This window comes from Diospyros lotus, chromosome 12 (genome assembly GCF_014633365.1).
Source record: "Diospyros lotus cultivar Yz01 chromosome 12, ASM1463336v1, whole genome shotgun sequence".
Classification (NCBI taxonomy): domain Eukaryota; kingdom Viridiplantae; phylum Streptophyta; class Magnoliopsida; order Ericales; family Ebenaceae; genus Diospyros; species Diospyros lotus.
The window spans coordinates 21,675-49,655 of NC_068349.1; the positions used below are offsets into that span (position 1 = coordinate 21,675).

The window sequence follows — 27,981 nt, forward strand, 5'->3', positions numbered from 1 at the left end:
GTCCCCGCGCGTGTGAATGCGATACTGATACATACAGATCATACCGCGGGGAGGGCAGGGCAGGGGGAGGGACTGGGACACGGTTACTGGGGGGGCATATATAGATGGATATAGCGTATGGTATATGCTTGCCCGACAACGCCTTCATTCGTCGCTCTCAAACGCCTCTCGTGTCCCGAACGCAAGCGCAAGCCCAAATCGGCCAAAGAATCCCATCGAATTGCACTTGGGGTTTCGGAGTGGCATTGCTATGCGATGGACGATGGAGTCTCTCCAACACAGAGTGGAGACATGGATCCGGGACCAAAGCACGAAGATCTTGAAGGTCGCGTGGTCGCCTCGTTGGCCCTGGGCCAACGCCAGGCAGCAGAGGAAGCGGATTCAGCAACAGTACGAGCGCAGGAAGAAGCAGCTTCATGACCTTTGCTGCGCGCTCAAGGCCGAGTCCGTCTCCGATTTGCAGGACATTCTCTGTTGCATGGTGCTCTCCGAGTGTGTTTACAAGGTTTCTGCCTTTCCTAGCCCTTCCGTGTTCTGTTATTTCTACGCTATTTCTTGGTTGTAATTTTGATTTGCCCGTCTTGTCCTGATGTCATGTGGCAACGCCGCGCTAAGTTACAGCTACCAACAGTCGGATTACTTGCATATTTTAAGTATGCGCTGGCGGTAAACCTGACGTTTTAGGTTACCTTCTGTGAGTTCAGGTTTATGGAAATTCAATTGCAATTAAACGCAATGCATATTGGTAGCTTGTTGTTTAAAAAGTGTTATCTGCATTGGGAGTAAGAGCACTGACAACATGGCGCCACGGAATGTGTTGTCTGATGAAGTACAAAGACCGAGAAGAAAGGTCATGACACTTATTTAAATGAAATTATAGTGGGTGACTGAGTGACCTGAAAGAACTTATCAAAACAAAGGCTCAGAGCAAGAGTATCAGAAACCAGTTGGGTTCAATGCTGTTAGGGCATGCAGACTATCCCAATTAAGACCAGGCTCTGTGCAAATCCTTGAGCACAGAAGAAGAAAGATTCTAAGTTCTGTGCAACAAGACCTAGAGAAACAACCTTATAGTCATTAAACTATAAGTCCTATCAAATATATATGTAGGCAGGATTAGACACATGTTAACGAGTTCACTAGCATGCTGTGTTCGGTAGAATCACCTCTGCAAGATTTTGCTCGGAGGTATTTCACTTGTGTGGGGTAAGCTACTCCAATACTGTGTCTCTTTTTTGACAGATGAATCATATTAATGAAAATTCAGCTTTCTGGCCTATTTATGAATGCAAGGCATAGCTCAGGCTATTGGTACGTTCCCTAGCCCTGGATCTGGTTATATGTCCTGAAACAGAACAATCAGAAAAAGAAGTTGCTGAATGCTTCTGTGATCTTCTCCCTTTCTGACCTATCTTGACCGGAAAATTTGGGCTCATCAAGAGAGAAGCCAATGATCTCCTTGAGTAAGAAAGTACTCAAAACTTTGCTGAAAAACACCACATATCTCCCCTTTATTCCCCTCTGAACTGCATATAAATCTTTCAGGAAAGTAGAGGAATAATGGCTATCTAACTGGTATCTTAGAAGAAATAACTGCCATTTTAGAACTAGGAACTGCTTCCTAGAGAATGTAAGATAACAGGGAATAAACTGACAAAAGAAAACAGAACATAGCTGAATATTTTAAAATATAACTGCTCTATAACAGCTATCTTTGGGTTTAGTCATTGCTGAGAAGATATAAAATTCTATTTCAATTCACAGGATTTTTTCTGTTCTCTTTTTTGGAAAAGAGTGTCAAATTGGTAGGACCAACTTTATGAAATTCTGTGTTAGCTTTCCTTCCTGTGTGATAAAATTAGAAAGCCTTGGATGATTGTCTGTCTCAAAATGGCCACTCAAAACTCAAGCGCTGCAATCAGATCATAACTATAGGCTACAGCTATTTATTTATTTTTTTTCTAGATCATTAATGGTAAGTGACTGAAAAATCTAATGTTTAATATTAGTTCCTTGTTACCTAATTTACATGTTAGCTGGTTAGGAGTGCTATTTCTAAGTGCCTCTTTGTCATCTTGTTATAATGCTCATTTATCTTTCACATGACAGAGACCTGCTTCTGAGATGCTTAGAGCTGTGAACAAATTTAAATCAGATTTTGGAGGGCAAGTTGTTTCATTAGAGCGGGTACAGCCTTCTTCAGATCATGTTCCTCACAGGTAGATAATTTATGATCTAACAAATATTAGCTAGCCTAAAATTGATATGTTTTGTTATTAGTTGTTTGTTTGTACAGTACAGTTAGAGAATTAGTTTCGTTGGTTAGTGCAGTTAGCAGTTAGTTAGAGCAGGGCATCACATTGTATTTAAACGCTGCAATGCAGTTCATTTCTGGTAATGAGAATTTGAGGTATTCTTTTATTCCTTTGTCTCAATATGATATTCAGTGTAGTAATTTTCTTGATTTTATTTATTTACACTTCTGTATTTGGTATGTAATACCTATTTTTTGGTTCTTGCATATTAAATTTGTCTGAAAATCTTAATTATGGGGGTACAGGGTCCCTCTTGTTTCTTTAAGGATTATGATTAATCCTGTTCAAAGATTCCAATCACACTTATAAGGACAACTCCTGCTTCTTTACAAATTATGATTGGTCCAGTCCAAAGAATTCTATTGCTACTTATAACAAAGTGGCTTACTTTTGGCTTCCGTGGCTTGACCCAACCTAAGTTGAACACCACATGAATTTTATTGGTTGGTTTTAGGGTGGATGTACTGAATCTGAAGCTCTGTGACAAACCTGATATCTATCCTGGTTCACACAAAAAGAGAAATCAAAGGGATGTCTGCCTGTTATTTTGGTTTTTTGTCCTTTCTGCTTAGGACTATGACATTTGCTCCTTATTTATTTTTAACCTAGTTTCAAATATTAAATAACTGATCATCTTCACTTTCACAGATCAGGTTAGAAAAAAGTGTTTAGTTTGGTGCTGGCTGTCTTCACTTTAGGTGGAGTTGAGTGGTTGTTCATTTCAATTGGCACCGGTCACTCATTCAAAATTGCCTTTGCTACTTTGGACTTTTCTTAATCATTTATCAGTTTTCATCTTTTCCTGTATGGTCAAAAACTAGTTGTCAGTCTCCTCTATTACCTTGTTAGAAAAAAGTGTTTAGTTTGGTGCTGGCTGTCTTCACTTTAGGTGGAGTTGAGTGGTTGTTCATTTCAATTTGCACCTGTCACTCATTCAAAATTGCCTTTGCTACTTTGGACTTTTCTTAATCATTTATCAGTTTTCATCTTTTCCTGTGTTGTCAATAACTAGAGATCAGTCTCCTCTATTACCTTGTTATGCCAGTTTCTATTGTTTTCTGTCAATTTTTGCTACCTATAATTTACTAAGAATTCCTTTGTAAACCTCACTGATCCATTCATGATTCTTAGTTCATTTATGCTTGTTTATGGACAAAAATATCTTGCATGGCAACTCTAAGCATCTGATTGCCTTTGTGATGTTCTTGTTTAACCTTCCATAATGTAACTTAACTGTTTGGTTTTTCATTTATGTGGTTTGTATTCAATTCTTCACAGATATCTGTTAGCAGAAGCAGGGGACACATTATTTGCCTCCTTCATTGGGACCAAGCAGTACAAGTAAGTGGAATAGTGATCCTTGTTCAGCTGTCTATTACAGACTCTTGCTATTTTTATAATTCTTCTTGCCTTTTGTCAAGGGATGTCATGGCTGATGCAAACATACTTCAAGGTGCCATATTTCATGAGGATGCTATAGAAGATAATTGTGGGATTTCAACCACTGAATCTACCCAAGTTGACAGTCGAAAGATTAATGTAGAGAATCCTTCAAGGTCCCTTGAAGAAAAGCCTAGACAATCAAAACCAATACCTAAACCTGCTGTTCATCGAGTAGGGAGGAGTTTATCATTTTCAATTTTTATTTAAATTTGATTTATTACATGTTCTAGGATATTATTTGTTGTCTTATCCCTTTTAAAATGGGTTCCCCATCCCCCAACAAAAATAAAATAAAAAAGACAGGAAATATGTTTGCATTTCATTGTTTTAAAAAGTTTCTTTTAAATTCTTATCTGCAGGGATTCATGGCTCGTGCTAAAGGGATACCAGCACTGGAGTTATACAGACTTGCTCAAAAAAAGAAACGGAAGCTTGTGTTATGTGGACATTCACTTGGTGGAGCAGTAAGTTCAATTGATATCTGCTTACAGTTTGGACACACTTTCATTTTTTAGTATCTTTTTGCTGTGCTCACTCTTTCTGGTGTCTAGGTTGCAGCCCTGGCTACCCTTGCCATTTTGAGGGTTATTGCTGCATCATCATCATTAAAAGACAATGAAAAAGTTCAAGTCAAGTGTATCACATTCTCCCAGCCACCGGTTGGAAATGCTGCTTTACGGGAGTATGTTTATCTTCCTCATGTATATTCTTCTAATGGAAGAGTATATATATGCATGCTTTTGTTGTGACAATAACTTTTGTTTCAGTTATGTTAACGGAAAAGGCTGGCACCATTACTTCAAAACTTACTGTATTCCAGAAGATCTGGTCCCTCGCATCCTGTCTCCTGCTTATTTTCATCATTATAATGCACAAACCGCTCAAATCATTCTTGATGCCATGACTAGCAGTTCATCAATGTCAAAACATGAGGAAGGAGTGAAGAAACAAAAACTAGAAAAGGTAAAAGAGAATGAAGGTGAACAGCTAGTTCTGGGTTTAGGCCCTGTACAGACTTCCTTTTGGAGACTTTTTAGGCTAGTCCCACTGGAGGGTGTCAGAAGGCAATTCAATAAATACAAAGGGAAAAAAGTTGATCCTATTGAGGCATCTTCTACTGCAGATTCTTCTTTAACATCTCCATTTGATGTAGTAGCTGCACCACAGTGTCTTGAAATTCAGGAAAGTTCTGAAGGAGTTTCTCTCAAGCCATTACCTGAGACAGGAAAAGGGCCTCAAGGTGAAGCAAGAGATTCAAAGTCACCTGGAAAACTCAGCAAAGATAGCAAGGGTAATGATAAGGCATGGCGTAGAGTGCCTTATTTACCTTCTTATGTCCCTTTTGGCCAGGTAGTTATTATGATTTTTTTATTTGTTTTTAGATCTTATGTCTTTAGGTATGATATGAATTATAAGGGTTTTACGGAAGATACTGCTATAAATAAAAATGATTGATGAGCCAGAGTTCGTATGGCTGACCCCACATAATAGTAGTTATTTTCTTTAACAATGATTAGCTATGACTAATCATTGTTTTCTTTAACAATCATTAGCCATAGCTAATACCCATTTGTATATTGTTTATTATTTAATAAGCTTGGATAAAGAGTTTGTGGTTGTTTATGTTGTTGACAATTGTCACATGGCTCAAATTAGCACATATTTTTCGTGATGGCACGAAATTACAGTGGCCAGCCTCAGCCAAACCACACCGAGGTTATGCACGCAGGCACAGTAGGCACACAAGCACAACACACAGGTCAGGTCAACACCCATCCTTTATTACTTCAAGCTACAAGTACAAAGGAATGCCTGAGAACTCGTGTAGACTCCTTCCTCTAGAAGTCTATCTAGATCGCCAAAACTAACATCTCATTAAACTCAGATGAAGGTATTGAATTGAGAATGAGAGGGAGTCAAGGGTCAATAGTTGGATTAGATTTGAACAGGGAGAAAAGATTTATTTTTATTAATATAAAATACTTGATAATTAGAACTTAGATATAAAAAATAAAAAATAACAAAATTCATTACTCAATATATAATAAATTAATAAAATTCATCAAGTAACATTATATTATAATTAGAAAAAATCAATACAACAACAACATTTCCTTACCACCATATGGGGTTAGCTACATGAATTTTATCTTACCATTCATTTGCTCATTTGTCTAGAATTCATGTTTGATCTGATGAGTTTTACATTAGTTGTTGGCTACCTAACACTATTTTCCTCCTTTATCTGGGCTTGGGACCAAGCAGAGTTCAAGATGACATCTAAATTACAAAAAAAAATTCTTTATACATCAACAATATCCAAATTACAAATCATTATAAATAATTTCATTATCTTGTCCTTTATTTTGACTAGGATTTGAACAACCAAAATGCTAGATAATATCCTTAAAGTTGACAGTAATTCCTTCTAGATCTTGCATATTCTTTTAACATTTAAAAATAAAATAGGAAATTAAAAAAAAAAGAACTGGCTGGTTGAACCAGAACCGATTTGGTTGAATTGATTGGTTTTTTGCTTCCAACTTGATCAATTTGAGATTACCAATGGGCACGTTGGCTGGTTTTGGCCAACAGTTGGTCCGCATGACTCCATGTGAAGCTTTTGAAACCATCTACTTTGCCATCAGTCCTTCGGTTTGTCCACTTGGTAGTTTTGAAAAACTTCTATTCTTGCCCTCTGAACTTGCGGGCTTTCACTTTCCTTTTTTTTTTCCCTTTTTTTCTGAAGATTTTTTCTTTTTCATTAAATCATTTTCTCTGCTTCTTTACAATTTTTGGAGTCCCTTTTTTACTCAAATCGGTGAAATTGCTGACAGGCTTATTAAAATTCCTTTTGTGACTATTTTTTTGCTTTATTTGTTCACATTTTCCTGTGCCATTAAAGGTGCAAAGTGTGTAATCTTTCTTCCTAGCCTACATAACTTATAGTTCTTTATAGTAGGGAATCCAAACTTACAATTTATTTGTAACAGCTCTACCTTTTGGGAAATTCATCAGTGGAGTCGCTATCTGGTGCAGAGTACTCAAAGTTGACATCGGTATAAGATTTGTTTATTTATTGATTTTCGAATATTTGCTTCAGTGTACATATTTTGATTATTGTACATTGAAATTGAATATTTGGTTTAATGTACATACTTTGATTAGTGTCCATTGAAATTCAAGTGTATGCGTATATGTATAGATGCATTACTTAGAGTTGCATAACAGCCATTAGATATGCATGTTAATCTTTACATACCAGCTTCTAGAACCTCTCATTTTGTTGCTTTCATTTGGCAAAGACATTTTCAGGTTAGATCTGTGATTGCAGAAGTAAGGGAACTATTTCAGTCACACTCGATGAAATCATACAGGTCTAGATTTCAAAGGTAATAATGATCCTCTTTAGAAAGTTTTGCTTTTGTTTTTCTATACTTTTCTTGATTTTAGTACATCTTTTGTTTTTCCATTTTTTGTAGTTGTTTGATTTTCAGGAAGTTTATTGTGTTACAACCTATTCATCAATCTTGTTTAGCTACATTTTCATTTATTGCACCCTGCAATGATTCAGAAGTCATTAAGAAATCTAAATGGTTTTTTATATTCTATGTATACACCCACCTTTATGTTGCATTAATTTTTCAAAATAGAATTTCTACATGTGGATTGCTTTTAGTTCATCTAAATTGGAATTCATCTGCATACCAGTGCGACTGCCATTTTCTATAAAGCCAGCATTATTGGCATTGAACTTCAAGCATCTTGGATTATCATGACTAATGTGGCTATGTTTCCTTGCAGAATATATGATCTCTGCATGACTGATGATGCTTTACCATTCTTGGGGGTTGACCAACTTCAACAATTTCCTCATTTACAAAAGTGGCTAGGTCCTTCATTTGCTGGTACAGTTGAGCTTGGCCATATAGTGGAGTCTCCAGTTATTCGTGCAGCCACTTCTGTTGTTCCTCTAGGATGGAAAGGCGTTCCTGGCGCAAAGAATGGTGAACCTCTGAAAGTAGATATTACTGGATTTGGATTACATCTTTGTACACTGGTTCAAGCTCGTGTTAACGGTAACTGGTATTGTTCTTCTATCCTATTAGTTATTCGTCATTGTTGTTGTTGTCATCTTCTTCTTTTGTTTTCTGTTTTGGCCTTTTGTTTTTCTTTTTATTATCATTGGTTAAGTTTAGTTGGATGTAGTTATTTAAGCATCTATGCCATTTATTAATTGCATGTCATTTGCTTAGGCACATTTACTAGGAGATCACAAATCTATTGTATTTGTTGAAAATGATTTAAATTAAGTAGTTAAATTAATGAGTTGGATAACCAATGGACTTAGCCACCCAAGAGACATACATTAAGGCATTCATTAACTAGAAGTTATGCATTAACTAAGAACTCCAAAAGATATTTAGAAATTAGGAATGCATTCCAAAAGATATAAGTTAAGAAGTCTGAAGGATTTCCCTTAAATATTAAAGAATTCAAAATGAAAATATTAAAAAGATTATTACTTCTGCATCTAGAGGTAGAGAAGTACTTGGTTGCCACCAGTTAGTGTACAACTGTGAGGGAATGGGATTGAATCTAAGCTATGTTGAATCCCGGACATAGAGTTCTGGATCCCTTGCATAGTGGGAGGCTCTATCTTCAAGAAGCTTGATCACACCTGTTGGAAAGAGATTTGATATTTGTTTCAATTCAGGTATCTCTAACTACACCAGTAACCATTCCAGTTATCCAACAGTATTTTATGAGGAGAAGATGAGCAGTTGTGGTCTTTCAAGGAAACAATGATACCATTTGGCACAAATATAGTAGAATTGGATAGCTGCTTTCACATTTGCAAACTGAGAAATTTTAAACAGAGCCTCTACTGGAAAGATAACATAGATCTGGGAAGAAAAGGCGCTTGTGTGCATAATAAAGGGCCCATTTTTAGCTGTGGTAAGATTTGTCTATGCATATGTTGAATCATATTGTTTTTGTAGCTCAAGTGCTCCTTTGACAAACGGGTAACCTAATTCAATTACTTGCTTGTGCTGTGCTTCCATTCAAAGTCTTCATGAATAGCCTCTTTACCCAAGCAAGAAAGTTATTCTTCATACTAACCTTGGGTCTCTTGCTATTGATCCTTATGCATTGAAATTGCATGGTAGTTGAGTCTATTCAGATTGAAATTTCCCCCAACTGATCCCACTTTTTTTCAGCATTGCTATTGAATTATCTATTACTTATATTTTCTTCAAAGAATAAAATAATACTTGTGATTTTTTTGCATGATGTCTACATTAATCTAAAGCAGTAGATCTGCCATAGGAAGGGAACTTCGCAGAGTGCAAAGATGATGGCAATGCGCTTCATTACATTGAAGATAAGACCTTGAAAATTCATGTCCACGACTTGGTAATAATGTTAGAAAAGCATATTTATGATCCTTGAATGACCATTGCCCTAATCTTTGGAGTCATTTTAGTCATCTAAAAAGGATAGAAGTTAGAGATGCAATCAATAGCTGACGTGGCGTGTAGCGTGTGTGTGAAGAAAGCACACCAAAATAAACCCTTGAAAGAACAAACTTAAATGGCCGAAGCTTGGCTTTCAAGAAGACGCAAAAACAAGATTGTTTTGCTAAGAAAACCCAAATAGGTTGCTGAAATTTGAATTGAGAAAACTTAATTATAACCCCTAACTTCTAGGTATATTTATAGTGTTTGGCTAATCCAAATCCATCTAATATTTGTAATTAAAATTCAATTAGAATCCTAATAGAAATAAATCCTAAGTAAAAGTCAACTAGAATCCTAATAGAAATAAATCCTAAGTAAAATTCATCTAGAATCCTAATAAAAATAAAACTCTAATCAAACATGGAATAGAATCCTAAATCAAGTTTCATGAAGTAGAATCCTAAAACTTATGAAGTATTAAAATACTGTTCTGGCGATATTATTCTAGTGATACTGTTCCGGTTTAGTTGGGTCAGCCTTGGGCCGAGTCTTGATTGGAGATCGCATCAATAGCACATTGTTAGATCTCTAGTCTGACAATTGCCTCTCCCGCAAATTCTGAATTGCGCAAGAATGATGAACCAGAAGAGAACGAAATTCAGGGAAAAGAGAGAGAGAGAGAATCGAGAGAATAAGGGGGAAAATGTGATCCAATTCTATTCCAAGATAATCTACTTTAGCGGCATGAGCTGGCTCATATACCCTCCTCAAGGAGTGGCGCCAACATTTGAATTACATGCGGCTAACTACCAAGCTTCTACACACTTCTATACTTCTAACCGCCTACCTCCTTTATTACAATGTTACCCCCTTCGACTAATAGCCCCCCTGCCCCTGTCACATGACAATTCCCTTCCCCTTGGAATTCTTCTTGTCCTCAAGAAGAGTTTAGAGGAGTCCTACTGCTCTCGGAAATTGTTGAAGTAAGTCTGGTAAATACTCTTATGTGTTGTTTTTTGGATGAAGGGTGGACCAACGGACTAGCACCTGTGTGAGGGGTAGTTTTTGTTTGTAAATCACTCTCTTACCCACGATAGTGACAGGCTCAGCTACCTGTTGTGATGCTGGAACAGCCGGAGGTAGGGTTGCACTCACCGGGCTAGTGCCAGGAGAGGTTTGAGGAGAGACATGAAAAACTGGATGGATGGAGGTCTTTGCTGGTAGTTGTAGTCTGTACGCCGCTTTGCCCACCCGAGCTAACACCTCATACGGCCCATAGAACTTGGGATTGAGTTTGGACATTGCCTTTGGGGAGAAAGTCTTCAATTGTGCTTGCCTTAGTTTCAGATAGACCTGAGAAGTTTCGTTCACTCCTCTTCTTGTCAGCGTATTGTTTCATTCGGTTTTGGGCGCTTGCCCATTCCCTCTTTAGAGTCTGCATAACTTCTTGTCTCTGATTTAGATAATCATCCACTGTGGCTACCAAGTTGGGGCCTCCACTAATAGGTAACAGTGGTGGTTTGTAGCCTTATAGCGCCTCAAACGGGGTCATTTTTAAGGACGACTGGTGGTTGGTGTTTTACCACCATTGTGCCAAGGGTAGCCACTTTTGCCACCTTGTTGAATGCACCAAGGACGCGCACCTAAGGTAGGTCTCAAGGCATTGATTCACCCGTTCCGTCTGCCCATCTATTTCCGGGTGATATGCTGATGACATATGAAGTTTGGTGCTGAGTGATTTCATGAGTTCTCTCCATAATAAGCTAGTGAAGACTTTGTCCCGGTCGGTCACAATGACTTGAGGCAAGCCGTGCAATTTACCAACTTGATCTAGGAACACTCGCGCCACTTCTTGGGCTGTGAAAGGATGAGCTAGGCTTAAAAAATGGCTATACTTTGTGAGTCTGTCCACGATTACCAGTATGCAGTCCTTGCCCTCTGACTTGGGCAATCCTTCCACGAAATCCATGCTAATGTTGGACCATGCTTGCTCTGGCCTAGACAATGGCTGCAGCAGCCCTGGAGGGTGAATGTTCTCATGCTTACACTGGTTGCAAATGTCACAGCCCTTCACGTAATTTTGCACTGCCTTCTTCAAGCCTGGCCAATAGAACAATTGATGTACCCTGTTGTATGTACTCTGGACCCCGGAGTGGCCTCCTACTGGCGAATCATGTAGGGCTATCAGGATCTTCCTTTGTAGCAGCTCATCACCTCCGATCACCAGCTTCTCTTTGTACCTTAGCAGCCCATTCTTTAGTGAATAACTCGGTTTGCTCGTAGGGTCTAATGTTAGTTACTCCATTAGATCCTTGGTCCATTCTTCTTTCTCGTAACTGGCTGCTACTTCTAAGTGCCATTCCGGTATGACAGAAGTCATGGCTGTCGTAGTCCCCTCTTCCATGCAGCGGGAAAGGGCACCGGCTGCTTTGTTCTCGTGTCTTTTCCTATATTGGATAATATAATCAAGACCCATGAGTTTAGACATAACTTTTCTTTGGAGATGTGTTTGTAGTTTCTCCTGCAATAGGAATTTCAAGTTTTCATGATCAGTTGGAATAATGATCTTACTTCCTTCCAAATAATGCCTCCACTTCTCTACTACTATAAAAACCGCCAGTAGTTCCTTCTCATATACACGCCCGGCCTAGGTGCTTCGGTGCTAAAGCTTGGCTGATGAAGGATATGGGTCTTCCTCCTTGTGCCAACACTCCTCCAACTCCATAGTTGCTGGCATCAGTCTCTAGTACAAACGGTTGATTAAAATCAGGGAGGTTCAATGTAGGAACCTCACTCATGGCCTTCTTCAGCCTATCAAAGGCGGCTTCGGCTACTTCACCCCAACGAAATCCTTCCTTCTTTAGTAACTCAATTAATGGCTTGCTGATGATGCTGTAATTTTTAACAAATCATCTGTAATAACCTGTAAGGCCCAAGAATCCCCACAAACCCTTCACGTTAGTCGGTCTTGGCCAGACAGTCATGGCTGCAACCTTTTGGGGGTCAATGCTCATCCCCTTTTCTGATATAACATGACCAAGATATTCCACTTGGGTTTGTGCAAATGCACATTTAGACTTCTTGATGAACAACTTATTGAATCGAAGGATTTGCAAAGTCATCTGTAAGTGCTCTATGTGTTTAGGGAAGCTGGGGCTGTAAATTAGGATATCATCGAAGAAAACCAGAATGAATTGGCGTAGATAGGGTTCAAATATCTGATTCATGAGGGCTTAGAAGGTTGCTGGTGGGTTGGTCAAACCAAAATGCATTATTAAGAATTCTTAGTGCCCTTGGTGAGTTCTAAAGGTTGTTTTATGGATATCTTGGGGGCTCATACGAATTTGATGATATCTTGAACGGAGGCCGAGTTTGGAGAAAACTTTGGCCCTATGTAACTCATCTAATAGGTCCTCTATGATGGGAATAGGGAATTTGTTCTTTATGGTAAGAGAGTTGAGTTGGCGGTAATCTATGCAAAACTGCCAACTGCCATCTGTTTTGACTAAGAGAAGAGGGGAGGCATATGGGCTGATGCTAGGTCAGATAACCGATTGATGTAGCATTTCTTTTATCATGCATTCAATCTCAGCCTTCTGTTTTGGGGGATACCTATAAGAACGAATGTTAACCAGCTCGGAATTGAGTTTAAGGTTTATGGTGTGGTCTAACGGTCTAGGGGGTGGTAGAGCCTTAGGTTCTTCAAACAAATCCTTAAATTCAGCTAAAAGTTCATAAAGTAAGTCCAGTTGATTTACCTCCCAGGGAATGGAGCCATCCCTCGTTGATTCTAGTATGAGTTTCCCACCATAGACCAGTTCCTCCTCCTCCTGATCAATTGCTCGTATTGATTGAGCCACCTGAGTCCACTTGCTCTTGAATAGCTTATGTAGTCTTTTCCCCGAAATAAGCTTGCAAGTTCCAGCCTCCGCACTACCAGTGATAGTCATTTGTTTTCCTCCTTTGTCGAAAGTGACTTCCATTTTCTTAAAATCAAAACAAATGGGGTGTCAGGTCCCGAGGGACTGACTTAGGAATTTAGAGAGTGGAAGGGAGAAAACAGAAAGAATAAGGGAGGAGTAAGGAAGTAGAGAGAGAGAATTCAATGGAATAGTGATAATATTTCTCAATGCCATTAACGGAAGGGAGAGAATCCTTATATAGCTGGGATTCTCTCTCACAAGCTGTAACAGATTACAGCTATAGGGAATGTACAAGTTTGAATAGCAGCAACAAACTTTGTACTACTCCCTCAGCAGCTAACTAACTCTTGCCTAACTCGTCCCTCACTTACATTTTATTACAAAATCACCCCTATACCCCCACGGTACATGACATTACCCCGCCCATCAAAACATTTCTTGTCCACAAGAAATATGGAGAAGGCTGGCCACTCGCGGAAACTGGTTCAGAATGTCCGGCAGATACTCCCACGTGTTATCTTCGAAGTGATGATCAGTCCATTTGATGAGGACTTGAGTAATTGGCGCACCTTGTCTGTAAATTACTCTTTTATCCAGTATAGCTATAGGTTCCCGGAGAGGAGCTTCAATGTGGGGAAGGTTTGGTAGGATAGAGCTTGCTGGTTGTGCCCCTACTGCTTTCTTGAGAAGGGAGACATGAAAAACTGGGTGTATATTGGATCCCTTTGGTAATTGCAAACGGTAAGCTACTGATCCTATTCTTGCAATCACTGGAAAAGGTCCATAGAACTTTGGATGCAATTTAGAGCTGGGATTGGGAAGTAGTGACCTTAGGTGTCCTGGTTTCAGCTTAAGATACACAACATCACCAACCTGGAATTCTCTTTCACTCCTCCTTTTGTCAGCAAATTGTTTTATCCGATTTTGAGAAGTAGCCAACTCTTCCTTAATCTCCTGCAAAGCTTGCTGCCGTTGCTGTAAGTATACGTCTAGGGATGCCACTGTTGAGTGATCAGCCAATGCTGGTAGACGTGGGGGTTTGTAACCATAAAGGGCTTCAAATGGGGACCGTTTGATGGCTGAATGGTGGCTGGAATTATACCACCATTGGGCCAGTGGAAGCCATTTGTGCCAGGTCTTGGGTTGAAGGAAACAAACACACCGGAGATACATTTCTAAACACTGATTAACCCTTTTGGTTTGTCCATCAGATTCTGGGTGGTATGCACTAGACATCTTCAGTTTTACTCCCAGCAACCCCATCAATTCCTTCCACAGCCGGCTAGTAAAGATTTTATCTCGGTCAGAAACTATGGCTTTGGGTGTTCCATGCAGTTTCAGTACTTGGTCTAGGAATATTTTGGCAACCTCCTGGGCAGTATATGGATGAATCAGTCCCATAAAGTGCCCATATTTGGTAAAACGATCCACAACTACCATGATGCAGTCTCGGCCTTCTGATTTTGGCAATCCTTCTATAAAATCCATTGAAATATCTTCCCATGGCCCCCCAGGAATATTTAGGGGTTGAAGTAATCCAGGTGGCGCTACATTTTCTGATTTGCACTGCCTACAAGTGTCACACCTAATCACAAACTCCATAACATCCTTCTTGAGTCCTGGCCATCGAAAGAGTTGCTTAACTCGATGATAGGTGTTCACAATACCCGAGTGTCCCCCTAGAGTAGAGGCGTGGAGTGCCTCTATAATTCTCTTTTTTAGAGCTTCCTCTTCCCCAATCACCAACTTCCCTTGGTGTCTAATCATCCCATTACTCAAAGTGTAGCCTGGTTTAGATAAAGGATCCACGGCCAGCTGCTGTAAAAGTTCTTGGGTTTTATCACTTGAGAGATAACTAGTAGCGATTTCTTGGCATCATTCTGGAACAATGGTTGAAATAGCTGTTGTACTTCCCTCTTCAAGACATCTGGATAGAGCATCGGCTGCAAGATTTTCTTTCCCCTTCCTATATTGGATTACATAATTCAAACCCATGAGCTTAGTCATCCCTTTGCGTTGTAGTTGAGTATGCAGCTTTTGTTGTAACAAGAATTTGAGGCTCTCATGGTCAGTCTTGATTACAAAGCTTCCTCCCTCAAGATAATGTCGCCATCTTTCCACCGCCATTAGCATTGCCAACAGTTCTTTCTCATATATGCTCAATCCGAGATGTCTTGGAGCAAGGGCTTGACTGAGGAAGGCTATGGGTCTGCCGTCCTGAACCAGGACTGCTCCAACCCCATTGTTGCTGGCGTTAGTTTCTAAAATGAACGGTTTGTTAAAATCAGGTAATCCTAGAGTGGATACTTCACCCATAGCCTGCTTAAGTTTGCAGAAAGCCTCCTCAGCCGTATCATCCCACTTGAATCCATCTTTCTTCAGTAGGTTAGTGAGAAGCCGACTGATTATACCATAACCTTTAACGAACCGGCGATAGTATCCGGTTAACCCTAGGAATCCTCTCAACCCTTTCACATTTTGAGGCCGAGGCCAATTTACCATGGCAGTGACCTTACTTGGATCTGTGCTTACCCCTGAACCGGAAATAATATGCCCAAGATACTCAACCTATTGCTTGGCAAAAGTACACTTTGACTCCTTAACATATAGCTTATTGATTCTAAGGACTTCAAAAGTGATTTTCAGGTGGCTTAGGTGTTGTGCAAAGGAGGGACTGTAAATTAGAATGTCATCAAAGAATACTAGGATGAATTTGTGCAAATATGGTTCGAAAATTTTGTTCATTAACGCTTGAAAAGTTGCGGGAGCGTTAGTTAGGCCAAAGGGCATTACAAGGAATTCATAATGCCCATAATGCCCTTGATGAGTGGTAAAAGCTGTCTTAGGAATGTCTGTAGGCCGCATCCTAATTTGGTGATAGCCTGATCGGAGATCTAACTTGGTAAAAACTGAAGCATTGGTTAGTTCATCAAGGAGATCTTCCACAATTGGGATGGGAAACTTGTTCTTGATGGTCATAGCATTAAGTTGACGGTAGTCAACACAAAACCTCCATGACCCATCCTGTTTTTTAACAAGCAAGACAGGTGATGCAAATGGGCTATGGCTGGTTTGGATAATGGACTTCTTTAGCATATCTGTTATGAGTTTTTCTATCTCAGTCTTTTGTCTGGGTGGGTAATGATATGCTCTTAGGTTTACTGGTTCAGTATTTGGCTTCAGATTAATGGCATGGTCATAGGGTCGCTCGGGAGGTAAGGAACTTGGTTCAGAAAAGAGGTCCTTATAATCAATTAACAGTATGTTAAGGGAGTCAAGTTCATGTACCTGCCATGGACTATGGGTGGTGCTGCTCAGTGTGCGCGCCCGCTGAAGTTCCTCTCCTTCCTCCCCGAGGGTAACACCCATGGTATGGATAGAAAATAGATGAGCCACCTGTGATAACTTGCTCTTGAGTATGCTTTGTAACCTCTTACCCGAGATAATTTTGCATACTCCCACCTCTGGTTTGCTCGTTAGAATCTTCTTGCTGCCATCTTTCTCGAAAGTCACTTCCATTTTGTTGAAATCGAAACTGATTGGACTGACTCCCTTCATCCAATCCACCCCCAGCACTACATCACAGCCTCCTAGCTTGAGCAACCTCAAATCAGTTGAAAATTTTTCTCCATTCATCTCCCAATGGAAATCCCTACAGGCGGACTGACTCAACACCTTGCTGCCGTTCGCTACTGTGACTGACAATGGCAGTGAAGGACTGACCTTACATCCCAATTTTCTTGCCACAGCTTCATCCAAGAAGCTGTGAGTACTCCTACTATCGATGAGGACCATAATCGGATTGCTATTGACCTTTCCTTCAACCTTGATAACCTTACTATGGTTAACCCCCTCCAAAGCATGCAGCGAAATCTCTCTTTGGTCCTCCTTCTCATTTTCCGAAAGTTCTTCTTCTTCCTCCTTGTCCTCGTCTTCCCCTTCCAACAACAGTAGTTGCCTCTTGCACTTGTGGCCTACGAAATATTTGTCTCCACATTTGTAGCATAGGCCAGCTACGCGCCTCTGCTCCATCAAACTTCCTCCTTGGGTGGAAGCGGAGTTATTGGCCGGTAGAGCCAATACACCTCTTCCTTGGAACCCACCTTCTCTGGGTGGCAACCTATTTCCAGCTTGCCAACCTCCCGTGATCACCCCTTTCGCCGAATTCCTTTGTTTCTTGGTCATGGCATCAACGATCATCTCCTGTAACCTTGCACTCTCGGCTGCCTGTTTCACCGAGTGCGGTTGCATCATCTTCACCATGGGTCTAACTTCATCCCCTAAACCACTGATGAAGCTCGAGACGTAATACTCCTCGGAAAGCTGAGGATTATGTATCATCATCAGCGATCTAAGCTCCTCGAATTTTTGCTGATATACCCGTATCGTTCCTTCTTGTTTGAGTTTGTTAAACTCTTCAATAATGTCCCGCATGCACTTATCTCCGAACCTTACACACAAATCTTCTACGAACACACTCTAAGGGCTCCCTTCCTTGACCGCAAGCCACCCTTGATACCAAGCATCTCCCGTATCATTCAGGTAAGCTGAAGCCATGGTGACTTTCTGCTGTTCTGGAATTTGATATAGGGAGAATACTTGTTCGCACCTTCTCGACCACCACCTCGAATTCTCTCCTTCAAATAAAGGAATCTCAAGCTTCAGTGTGGGATAGTTCGGATGGTGTCGATGGGCCGTTACTCCCGGTCTCCGTTCCCTTACATTTTCTCCCATTGTGTCCGTATTGAACTCGAACTCCGACGCTCCTCCTGGTCAAGGTTCTATCCCTACTCCTGGAAATATGGGCTCCGTCCGGTCTTGCAGAGGAAATACAGGAGATAGCCTCAATGGCTGCTGTTGAGTGAACATTCGCACGATCATTTGCATTTGTTCCATCATTTGCTCCCGAAAGAGAGTGTTCTGCTCACGACTCTCCATCCTCCAACGTTCCATTGCCTGGTCGATTCTGGAATCGACTCTCGCTCCAATCGATAGTTCCAGTGATGCCACTCGGTTCTGTACCTCCGCTATGGCTGTCGTCGTCTGTTGTAGCTGCGTTTCCATCTGCTTCATTCTTGTCCCGTCTGCCATGGTGGTTACTCGACGCCCAAGAAGGATGCTCTGATACCAGAATGTCAGGTCCCGAGGGACTGACTTAGGAATTTAGAGAGTGGAAGGGAGAAAACAGAAAGAATAAGGGAGGAGTAAGGAAGTAGAGAGAGAGAATTCAATGGAATAGTGATAATATTTCTCAATGCCATTAACGAAAGGGAGAGAATCCTTATATAGCTGGGATTCTCTCTCACAAGCTGTAACAGATTACAGCTATAGGGAATGTACAAGTTTGAATAGCAGCAACAAACTTTGTACTACTCCCTCAGCAGCTAACTAACTCTTGCCTAACTCGTCCCTCACTTACATTTTATTACAAAATCACCCTTATACCCCCACGATACATGACATTGGGCTTACTTCTCTCATCCAATCCATGCCCAAGACCATGTCACAGCCTCCTAACTTGAGGAGTCTTAAGTCAGCTTCAAAGTCTTCCCCCTGCATCTGCCAACAGAATCCCATACACGCTAACTTACAAATCACCTTCTGTCCATTAGCCACAGTAACAGACAGTGGAAGGGTCCTTGTGAGTCGGCAATGGAGCCTCTTAGCTACTCTTTCATCAAGGAAGCTATGTGTGCTTACTGTCAATGAGTATAGACAGGTCGTCCTCTTGTGCCTTGCCATCTACTTTTATGATTTTACTTATGGATACTCCCCTTAGAGCATGAAGGGAGATCTCCATTTTCTCATCTTCTTCTTCTTTCTCTTGGGTCTCTGCTTCTTCAACCTCCTCTTCCACATCCTCTGTTCCTTTTAGTAGCAGCAATTGGCGTTTGCATTGGTGGCCTGGAGTGTACTTGTCTCCACACCTGAAGCAAAGTCCTGCTAACCTCTTTTGTTCTCTCAAACTATTCCCGAATGATGGGGATGGAGCTGGTAGAGCTAACACCTTACCATTTGGTTCCCCTATTCCTCCTTCCTTATTCCACCCTCGGTTACTCTGTTGCAGAGGCACCGCCTGCCATCCCTTGCTCACCCCTTTCTGCTTCTTCGTTAATGACTATTGCTAGCTCTTGCAGCTTAGCGCACTCCATAGCCTGCTGTACTGTTTTTGGTTGAAACATTTTCACGATGGGGTGGATTTCCTCGTTCAAGCCACTGATGAAACTTGATACGAAGTAACCCTCGGTAAGTGTGGGATTGGAGATCAGCATGAGGGCCTTCAATTCCTCAAACCTTTGTTGGTAAACCTGCACAAATCCCCCTTGTCAGAGTTTATTAAATTCTTCCACTACGTCTAACATTCCTTTCTCCCCAAATCTTCCACACATTCCCTCCACAAATTCTTCCCAGGAGCACTCATCTTTCACTCCCATCCACCCATGGTACCATGCGTCTCCCACATTGTTAAGGTAGGCAGCGACAATTGTTACCTTCTGTTGTTTGGCCACATTGTAGAGACGAAACACTCTCTCGCATCGCCTCACCCACCATCGCGGATTATGGCCATCAAATAGGGGAATCTCCATTCACGGCATCAACGAACCAATTCGGTTCGATCCTTGTGCAACGCTCGACCTCCTGACACCCTCGTTTTCTTCCATCATCGGTTGCTCTGTTTCCGGTTCGACAGATCCCTCTGATCTGCTATTACCTCCTAGATCATTTAGGATCAGTTCCGAATGCTCCGTCGGAGGAAACTCAGGTGAGATTCGTACCTGAGTTTTGCGCGAAAGCATCAGCATAAACTGATGCATGTGATCCCAGGGAGTTTGGTTCTGTTCTCTTATCTGCTCCTCTAATCGCGCAGTCTGTGATTGACTCTCCTCCTACCACAAATTCACTGCTCCATTGATCCTTCTCTCCACCGAATTTTCAAACGTGTCCATCCTACTCTGCATCTTAGATACTGATGCCGTCCACCTGCTGTAGTTGCGCCTCCATATGCTTCATCATAGTTCCATCTGCCATGGCCCTCCCTATCGCCCACAAACTTGCTCTGATACCAGATTGTCAGATCTCTAGTCTGACAGTTGCCTCTCCTGCAATTCTCCCGCAATTCAGAATGAACTCCCGCAATTCAGAATGAATTGCGCAGGAATGATGAACCAAAAGAGAACGAAATTCAGGGAAAAGAGAGAGAGATAGAGAGAGAGAATCAATAGAATAAGGGGGAAAATGTGATCCAATTCTATTCCAAGATAATCCGCTTCAGCGGCATGAGCTGGCTTATATACCCTCCTCAAGGAGTGACACTAACATTTGAATTACATGCTGCTAACTACCAAGCTTCTACACACTTCTATACTTCTAACTGCCTACCTCTTTTATTACAATGTTACCCCCTTCGACTAATAGGCCCCCTCCCCCTGTCACGTGACCCACATCTCTTAGCAAAGATGAAAATGAATAGAATTTCTTCTTGTTACTATCATGTAGGGAGAATTTCTTCTTGTTACTATTATGTAGGGAGAATTTCTTCTGCAGAGCCCTGTCTCTGTGATGATATTGATAATTCTGCGTTTTGAGGATTAGATTCTTCTTCTTCTTAAAATCTCTGAAAGTCTGTAGATAGACGTTCTTGAGAGTTTATCAGAAAATAGCTATGAGAATGAATGTGTAGGTTTGTGTATTCTTGTGCGTTTATCTTCAAAAACTCTGTTTGAACTTGTTATATCTTGAGAATTGACTTTGGAAGAGCTATATTAGGATATGATGCTCCTCCAATATTGAGTTCCAAGTTCCAATGGCTTTGATTGGTTGAAGGAAACTTGCTAGAAATCATGTAATTACAGGAATCTTCCATCAGGACAGTCAACTGATCAACACATTAGGTTGCCTGTCCAAAAGGACAGTCAATTATTGGGTCAACATGCATTATAGTGATGCAGCGTGAAAAACAAAATTTCAGGGAGATTGACTATTCTTTTGAGCAGGTGACTCTTAGGTCGACTTATCATACCTCTTATGTACGTGTGAGAGACATTTCTTGCAGTGAGGTCAACTGTGGAATTCAATTGTTGGCTGATGGTCAGCTGTTGTTTTGAGTGACTTACCTTGATTGTTGATGTGAATGGTAATAGAAAAGCAGAAAGCACACTGGTCAACTGTTCACCTAGACAGTCAATCAATCAATGCCTGACTTCTAAAAACAATGCCCATTTTACCTGGACTGTTATCTCCAACCATCGATTGTTGGTTAACTGTTGGACACCAGTAAACTCAATCCTTCGGTTGTTTATAGGGTCCGGGTGATTCCTTAGGCTTTTCCACTCACTCTTTATACTTTGAAAACACGGCTTCGGCCCTTGGAAACATTTGTCAATTGTCAAAACCAAAATTAGGGGCTTAAGAGGCACTACTTATACAAGCTGGCTCAACAAAACTGAATTAAACTTTTTCTTTCAGGCATTTGTGAAGAGTTACTCTTTCAGCTCATGTTTAGAAATGCAGACTGGCAAAAATAAAGCCAAATAGTGAGCCCTCCCTACATTAAACTGAGAAGGTGAAAGGACGTTTTGAATTAAACCAGAAAGGGTTGGATGTGATGTATTAATTACAACTGAGGCTTGATGTCGGTGATAGCTCTAGAATTTGATAATGTGGTCTTAGAGTTAACTGTCAATTTATACTTTAGGAAGATGTGATTTAAGTTTTTTGCCTTCTTATGTCTTCTTTTAGACCATGTAAGCATTGCTTCTAGAGTACTTCTCTTTCAAGAATCTGAACTTCATTTTAGTTTTAGTTTTTTTTTCTCTTTACTTATCTTTATCATTTGTGGAGGCCTTCATCTCCATCATGATTTTGTGCATCAAATATAGGAGTTCTCTGTGTCAGTTTGCAGCCTGGACCAGGGACCATTCTAAATGACCATACTAGAAGTGGACTAAGAAGAATGACCTTATGTTAGTATATGCTTTTTAACAATTTGATAATCTGTTGCCACTATTTCTTTTGTTAGGTGCTCAACAACAGTAGAGTCTTTTCCCTCATCACCAACAAGCTCTTTGGATGGTGGAGTGGAGTCATGTATACAAAAGATACGAGTGCTAGTTGGACCTCCATTGAGGCGACCACCAAGACATCAGAATACAGCAGATCCATTACTGCCTGTATTTCCTTCTATTGATTCAAATTCTGATGACCTTGAAGTGGAACAAAATATCCGTGCCTTTCAGAAGGAAAAATGCACCTGTCCTGAAGGTTTGAGTGATTTTTCTGTATTTTGCACAAGTGACTTCTCTACTGTCTCCAAGGAAGTTCACATAAGAACCCGCAGGGTGCGATTAGTTGGCCTAGAGGTATTCACATTGGACTTGCAGCATAGTAAATATGTAGTTCCCATATTGTGCTGAAAGGTATAATTCTGTTTTTTTAGGGTGCTGGTAAAACTTCTCTTCTTAAGGCAATTCTGGGTCAAGACAGACTTATTGCTTCTGCTAATATTGAACATTTGCACATGGATGCTGAGGTTCAGGAAGGTATTTCTGGTGGTTTGTGCTACTCAGATTCAAGTGGAATAAATTTGCAGGTCAATTTTTGTCTTTTAACTTAAAAAATCCTTAATGTTTTGACAAAAATCTCTTGTTTATACTGTGTTCTTTCCCACCTAACCTCCTGCCTTTTTGGATCAGTCCAAACAGTATCAGGCTGTTGTGCCAACAAAAGTTCTCTTTACTTGCTCTACAACATTAGTTAATAGAAATCTTATATAGACTTTTAAAATACCAAATGGAAGCTGTAGTGAATTTTTTAAAACTTATTTATTATACTTTAATATATCCTTAGAGAGCGAGCTTTGGTAGCAACAATAAATTTGCTCCTTTTGTGACCAGAAAGTCATGAGTTCAAATTGTGGAAACAATCTCTTTGCAAAAAATAAAGGGGAAGGTTGTGTACAAACACCACTCTCCTTGACTATTAGGAAGAAGGGAGACTTGTCCATTGGCAACACCCTTTGTAGGTTTTTTTTTTTTTTTATAAGTTACCCTTCATCTGTTAGAAGTTTCTTATGGGTATCCCAAATGTTTTCTAAAAATTTTCAGTCTTTAAAATGTTTCTCATAAGCTTTTGGGAATTGGGATGTTTCCCAAAAATGTTCACTTGAGTTTTGTTCTTGTCCTAGAAACATAGTTCCAGGGACATGTGTCTCCCGTCCATGTTGAGTTTCCTGGAGCTGATTTATTGGCAACATCACTTTTTCCTTTTTTCTTTTCGTGGCAGCTTTATTCATGACAACATCTTACTTTATTACCACTTTCTAATACCTTTTTTTTTTTCATTTCTGGGGAAGTGAGATTTCTTCACCATTTTTTCATTCTACCCTTGCATTAATCTGACAGTCAAATTTAAGTCCAGTTCATAAGGTGGGAGGATCATATGCGACTGACTGTGTTAAACCTTTATAGAGAATCTGCAGTGAGAGGAACTTTTGTGCACTAACCCCACCACTGCATTATGTTTGATATTGCTAACCTGATTGTTATTCTAGATTTAACAGGTTAGTGAGATAATTTCTTTATTGCTTCTGAATGCCAGAATATGTTGGGGCTGGAGCGTGACATTTTAGTTCTGGGTGTAGGGTGCAGCTTTTATATTTACATGATCTTAATTCTAATATATAGAGTAATATATGGAAACTCATTAATGAAACAGCTTATGTATATCCACTATTGCTGTTTATGAGCGATGGAAATTCATTGATGGAGCAGCTTGCCACTGTGTTAAGACTCAAGTCCACCACAATCTGATGTCAACATTTTTGCCAAAGAGATTCTATAACTCATCGCTACCTAGTTTAAGGGCCTTAGAATTTTTTTTCTTTGCTTTTATTGCTGTAAACTTTTTAAAACTTAATTCAAAGTGGTTTTTGAATGCTGCGGGGCAGAAAGACATGATGGCATGAAATTCTATTGCATACACTGATTGTTCATCCACTTCAAACACTCAAAGCACACTGTCTTCCATGTGAAATGAGTTTGGTTACTTAGAGAACCCTCTTCAAAGCAATCTACGCAAGTTTTGGGTTAGTAGTAGGAACATCAACTATATTCCTGTGGGCTTTTAAAGAGCGGGAGAAATTGTTGGAATTCTATGAAAGTGTCTTGGGAGCGAGGATGCATACCAGTTTCATACAATCAGGTAAAGTGGATGAGTATATCCTGGATTTATTCTTGTCTTGATTCTTTTTCTTTGAAAGCCATTTATGGAATGCTCTTTCTTGCTTGGATTTGTTGGGGCTTGGGGGCAGACTCTGCTTGCTGCCAAGGCAGATCAGGTCCATCCTAGGATTTTGGAGATTGGCCGCTTCCACATTTATCTAATCTTCCTGTGGTGGGACATTGAGATCAATGGCCAGGTGAGGTGGTGGCTGATGGTTACCCTCAAAGTTCCATTTGTGGTGAAAATTCCAGTATAATAACAAGCAGGAATGGAGCGTTTTAGCTGTAAAAGAGGCTAAAAAATACATTTATTCACCCTTGCTCTACACAGATCAGTGGCCAGCTAATTTATGAAATACTCTGCCTGGAGAGCAACAGAAAAACAAATTCTTATATCTAAAAAAGAACGAATTTCATTCAACCTTGGATTCAAAGAATTGCTCTTAGTCACCCTGCTCTTAAAATGGCTCTACTGCAATGGATGGCAGAGGGTCCTACCTAAACCCAAAGCAATGGAGTGATTGCGTAGCCAGGAAGGGGCCTAGAAGTGCCTATTACTGCACCACACTAGACTAGGCTCCTCCACTTTTACAGAGCCAACTGTTGTCTAGTGCAGGGCTTCAATTCTTTCCCCTCATCCCCATCTTCACCCTGGCTAACAGTGCCTAGCCTTGAGAAGCACTGTTGAGAGGTTGCAAGGCGATTGTGCACTACTCCATTTCTCAGTGGTTAGGATGTGTGGAGCTTTTCTTGGACTACCTTTGGTTCAGTGGGTGATGATGAACTTGATGAGTTTGTCAGGAAAGATATTTCCCTTCTTAGAGACTGAGCTGTGTTTGGCTGATTATATTCTTATGTGTGATTTGGTGGGCAAGGAACAACATAGAACTTTTGAGGAAACAATCTATTCTGCTGTTTTCTTTGAAGGAACCATATATGAAAAATGGACTCTCCATCCATATTTTATATCTAATCATACTCATTGGACATGTTAAAATATACATTTGACATGCCATGTTATCTTTGCTAGTATATAGTGTATAGCATAAGGACATATATTTAAATATGTGTATATTTCCGTTCTTGTATTCTTTGACCTAGTATACAAGTATCATATTGAGGAGCCTATAGTTAGAATGACTTAAGACCTTTCTACATGATATTAGAGCCTAATCCTATGTTTTTAATCAAAAACCCTGATTCCCAAACCACCACCACCCACCCCCCCCCCCCCCCTCCCAAAAAAAAAAAAACCCTCACCCTAATTTCAAGCAACAGCTGTTGTCATCCTTGCTGCCACCACTGCTAGTCCTCACGCTGCCATCACCAGTCACCGGCCAGTGTTTCTGTCTCCAGTCTAGCTCCAGTGGTGCTTGACTTGTCTCTATTCATTCATGTTTGCCTTTGTTTGAGTTATATGACTCAACTCTCATCAGTTCCAGCAGCACCCTGGTTTGACATCACTTGTCTCTTTCTCAGATCTGACAGAACCGTTGCTTCTTCTCTCAGGTCTGACACTCACTATTACACGCACAACTACCAGCAGTCCAACTTAATTTTTGACCAAATTGATAGAAGTAGATTAAAGAGATGTTTAATGTTTCTTCTCTGATCTCTGATCTGATTTTTGGAAGTTGAAAAATTTTTAAATCTGGGTTTCGTACAGTACAAGTTTGGCTTACTGGGTACCTGTCAAACTTCTACTGTATTTTCACCTGCGGTTGGTGAATTATGGAACCAGAAAGTATTGTTCATTTTGTACTATTTTGCATCCAGCATTGGCCAACTCCACCGAGTAGGACTAAGGATTGCTATGTTGTTTGTATCCAATGTTGATCAAATTTTAAATTTATAAATCTTCTGGCATAGCCATTGCTTTTACTGCTCTGCTCTTGTTTAGATGGACAAAAGAGTTACTTATGGTCAATTTCTTGATGACATTGCATTTTAGTTTCATATGTTTTTGCTTTGCAGGACCTGCATAAGGAAGCCTTGCATTTCAAGGATGAGCTTTGGCGGGGAATCCGTGATCTTACTAACAAAACAGACCTGATTATTCTTGTGCATAACCTGTCCCACAGAATACCTCGGTACAGTGACCCAAATGCATCACGGAAGCAGCCAGCCCTCTCACTTCTGCTGGATGAAGCTAAGGCCCTTGGAATCCCTTGGGTTCTTGCCATAACAAACAAATTCTCAGTCAGCGCCCACCAGCAGAAGGCAGCCATAGATACTGTTCTGCAGGCATATCAAGCATCTCCAAGCACAACTGAAGTCATTAATTCCTGTCCGTATGTTATGCCCAGTGCTGCAGGTACTTCTCTGTCTGGGGATGCCCGAGATGCAAATTCTGATGGTTGGGGTCCTCAAAGGCTTGTTCTTTATCCTATAAATATTGTCCGGAGGCCTTTCCAGAAGAAAGCTGTCATTCTCCCCGTGGAGGGTGTCACTGCTCTCCGTCAGCTAGTCCATCATGTGCTTCGGAGCCATGAGGAGGCTGCCATGCAGGTATATGATATATTTATTTTAATTCCCATTGATAATTAGGTACACTGGTAACAAAAAAAAAGGCACTTCCAAACATGAGAAAAAAAAGTGAAAGAAAATTGAAGTATTGTTGGAAAACTTGGGGCAACATTGCATGATTACTTGGTAGAGGGACTAATTTGGGTTTCTTTTTGTACTGTCCAAATATTATTGTCATGATTTGGGAACGACTTGCCATCCACCCTAAAGGGTTAAGCTATTAGGTGCTCTGCCGCTGCCTACCTGCCTTTGTATAACCCTATCTTTTCCTTTTTTTCAATCGATGGGAATTCATGAAACACTCTCCCAGCTGAATCCATTCTTGCCCATGTGGTGAGGCTAACCACTTGGCTAACTATCTCTTGGAACTAGTGGCATCAAATCGGATCAACAGTCAAGCCATTATAAATACCACTTGTCATGAGCTGAGCATTTGCCATCCAACTCAAAAAGTTTAAGCTGATAGGTGATGCTGCTCACTCTCCATTACATGGCCAAGACTGTTTTTTGAAAAAAAAAAAAAGAACTGATGTGGGACCACCCTTGACACTGTTCCTTTCTTGTCTTGATTTGCAAGTTCTTTTTGATAAAAATATCAGGAGTAGTTTTGGACTTCTCTTCCTGTTTTCTTGTTCTGATGTTTGTAAATAATTTCCCTCTACTTGATTTTCTCCATGCCTTTTTTGAAGGAACTTGCAAGAGAGAGACTACTAGTGGAATTTGCACGCGAGCGTGCGCTGGTTGAAGCTCGAGATTCTCAGACCAAGGCAAACTCTTCAACTGCGGCAGCCTTGGGTGCTTCTCTTGGAGCTGGACTTGGGATTGTGTTAGCCGTTGTCATGGGTGCAGCATCTGCCCTCAGGAAACCTTCATAATCTCAGTTTTGATCCTCCGCTGTCGGGGGCATAGCATCCATTACATTATTAGTCTATACGTTAGTTTTGTTCTAAACCATGACAGTTCGGTCCTATTTGTTTATGTTGGTTTTTCATTTTATTAGATTATTTTATGTACTATTTATTCATTATGTTAATAAGACCTTAATCGAAGGCCAAGAAACATTGGCCTAGTTTTCATAGTGTCTATTGGATGT

The 27,981-nt window shown here is 40.5% G+C and overlaps 1 protein-coding gene across 3 annotated transcripts; it reads left to right on the top strand.

Moving 5' to 3' along the window:
* Positions 1-91: 91 nt before the first annotated feature.
* LOC127814214 (uncharacterized) lies at positions 92-27,971 on the top strand. 3 transcript variants are annotated; one of them, XR_008026310.1, is made up of 14 exons: positions 92-505; positions 2,110-2,219; positions 3,594-3,656; positions 3,737-3,929; positions 4,118-4,222; positions 4,310-4,440; positions 4,526-5,108; positions 6,752-6,817; positions 7,074-7,150; positions 7,563-7,844; positions 22,163-22,502; positions 22,580-22,732; positions 23,740-24,342; positions 26,337-26,485. XR_008026310.1 is itself a non-coding variant. In XM_052355569.1 (14 exons), the coding sequence occupies exons 1-14, from the start codon at positions 125-127 to the stop codon at positions 27,761-27,763; spliced, it is 3,204 nt and encodes a 1,067-aa protein (XP_052211529.1). In that variant the 5' UTR covers positions 101-124; the 3' UTR covers positions 27,764-27,971. The 3 variants fall into 3 exon arrangements, 2 of the variants coding, with proteins under 2 accessions (XP_052211529.1, XP_052211530.1); XM_052355569.1 differs by lacking the exon at positions 23,740-24,342 and adding an exon at positions 27,578-27,971 and having other exon boundaries at positions 101-505; positions 26,337-26,870; XM_052355570.1 differs by lacking the exons at positions 92-505; positions 23,740-24,342 and adding exons at positions 2,332-2,410; positions 27,578-27,971 and having other exon boundaries at positions 2,162-2,219; positions 26,337-26,870.
* The last annotated feature ends 10 nt before the right edge of the window (positions 27,972-27,981 follow it).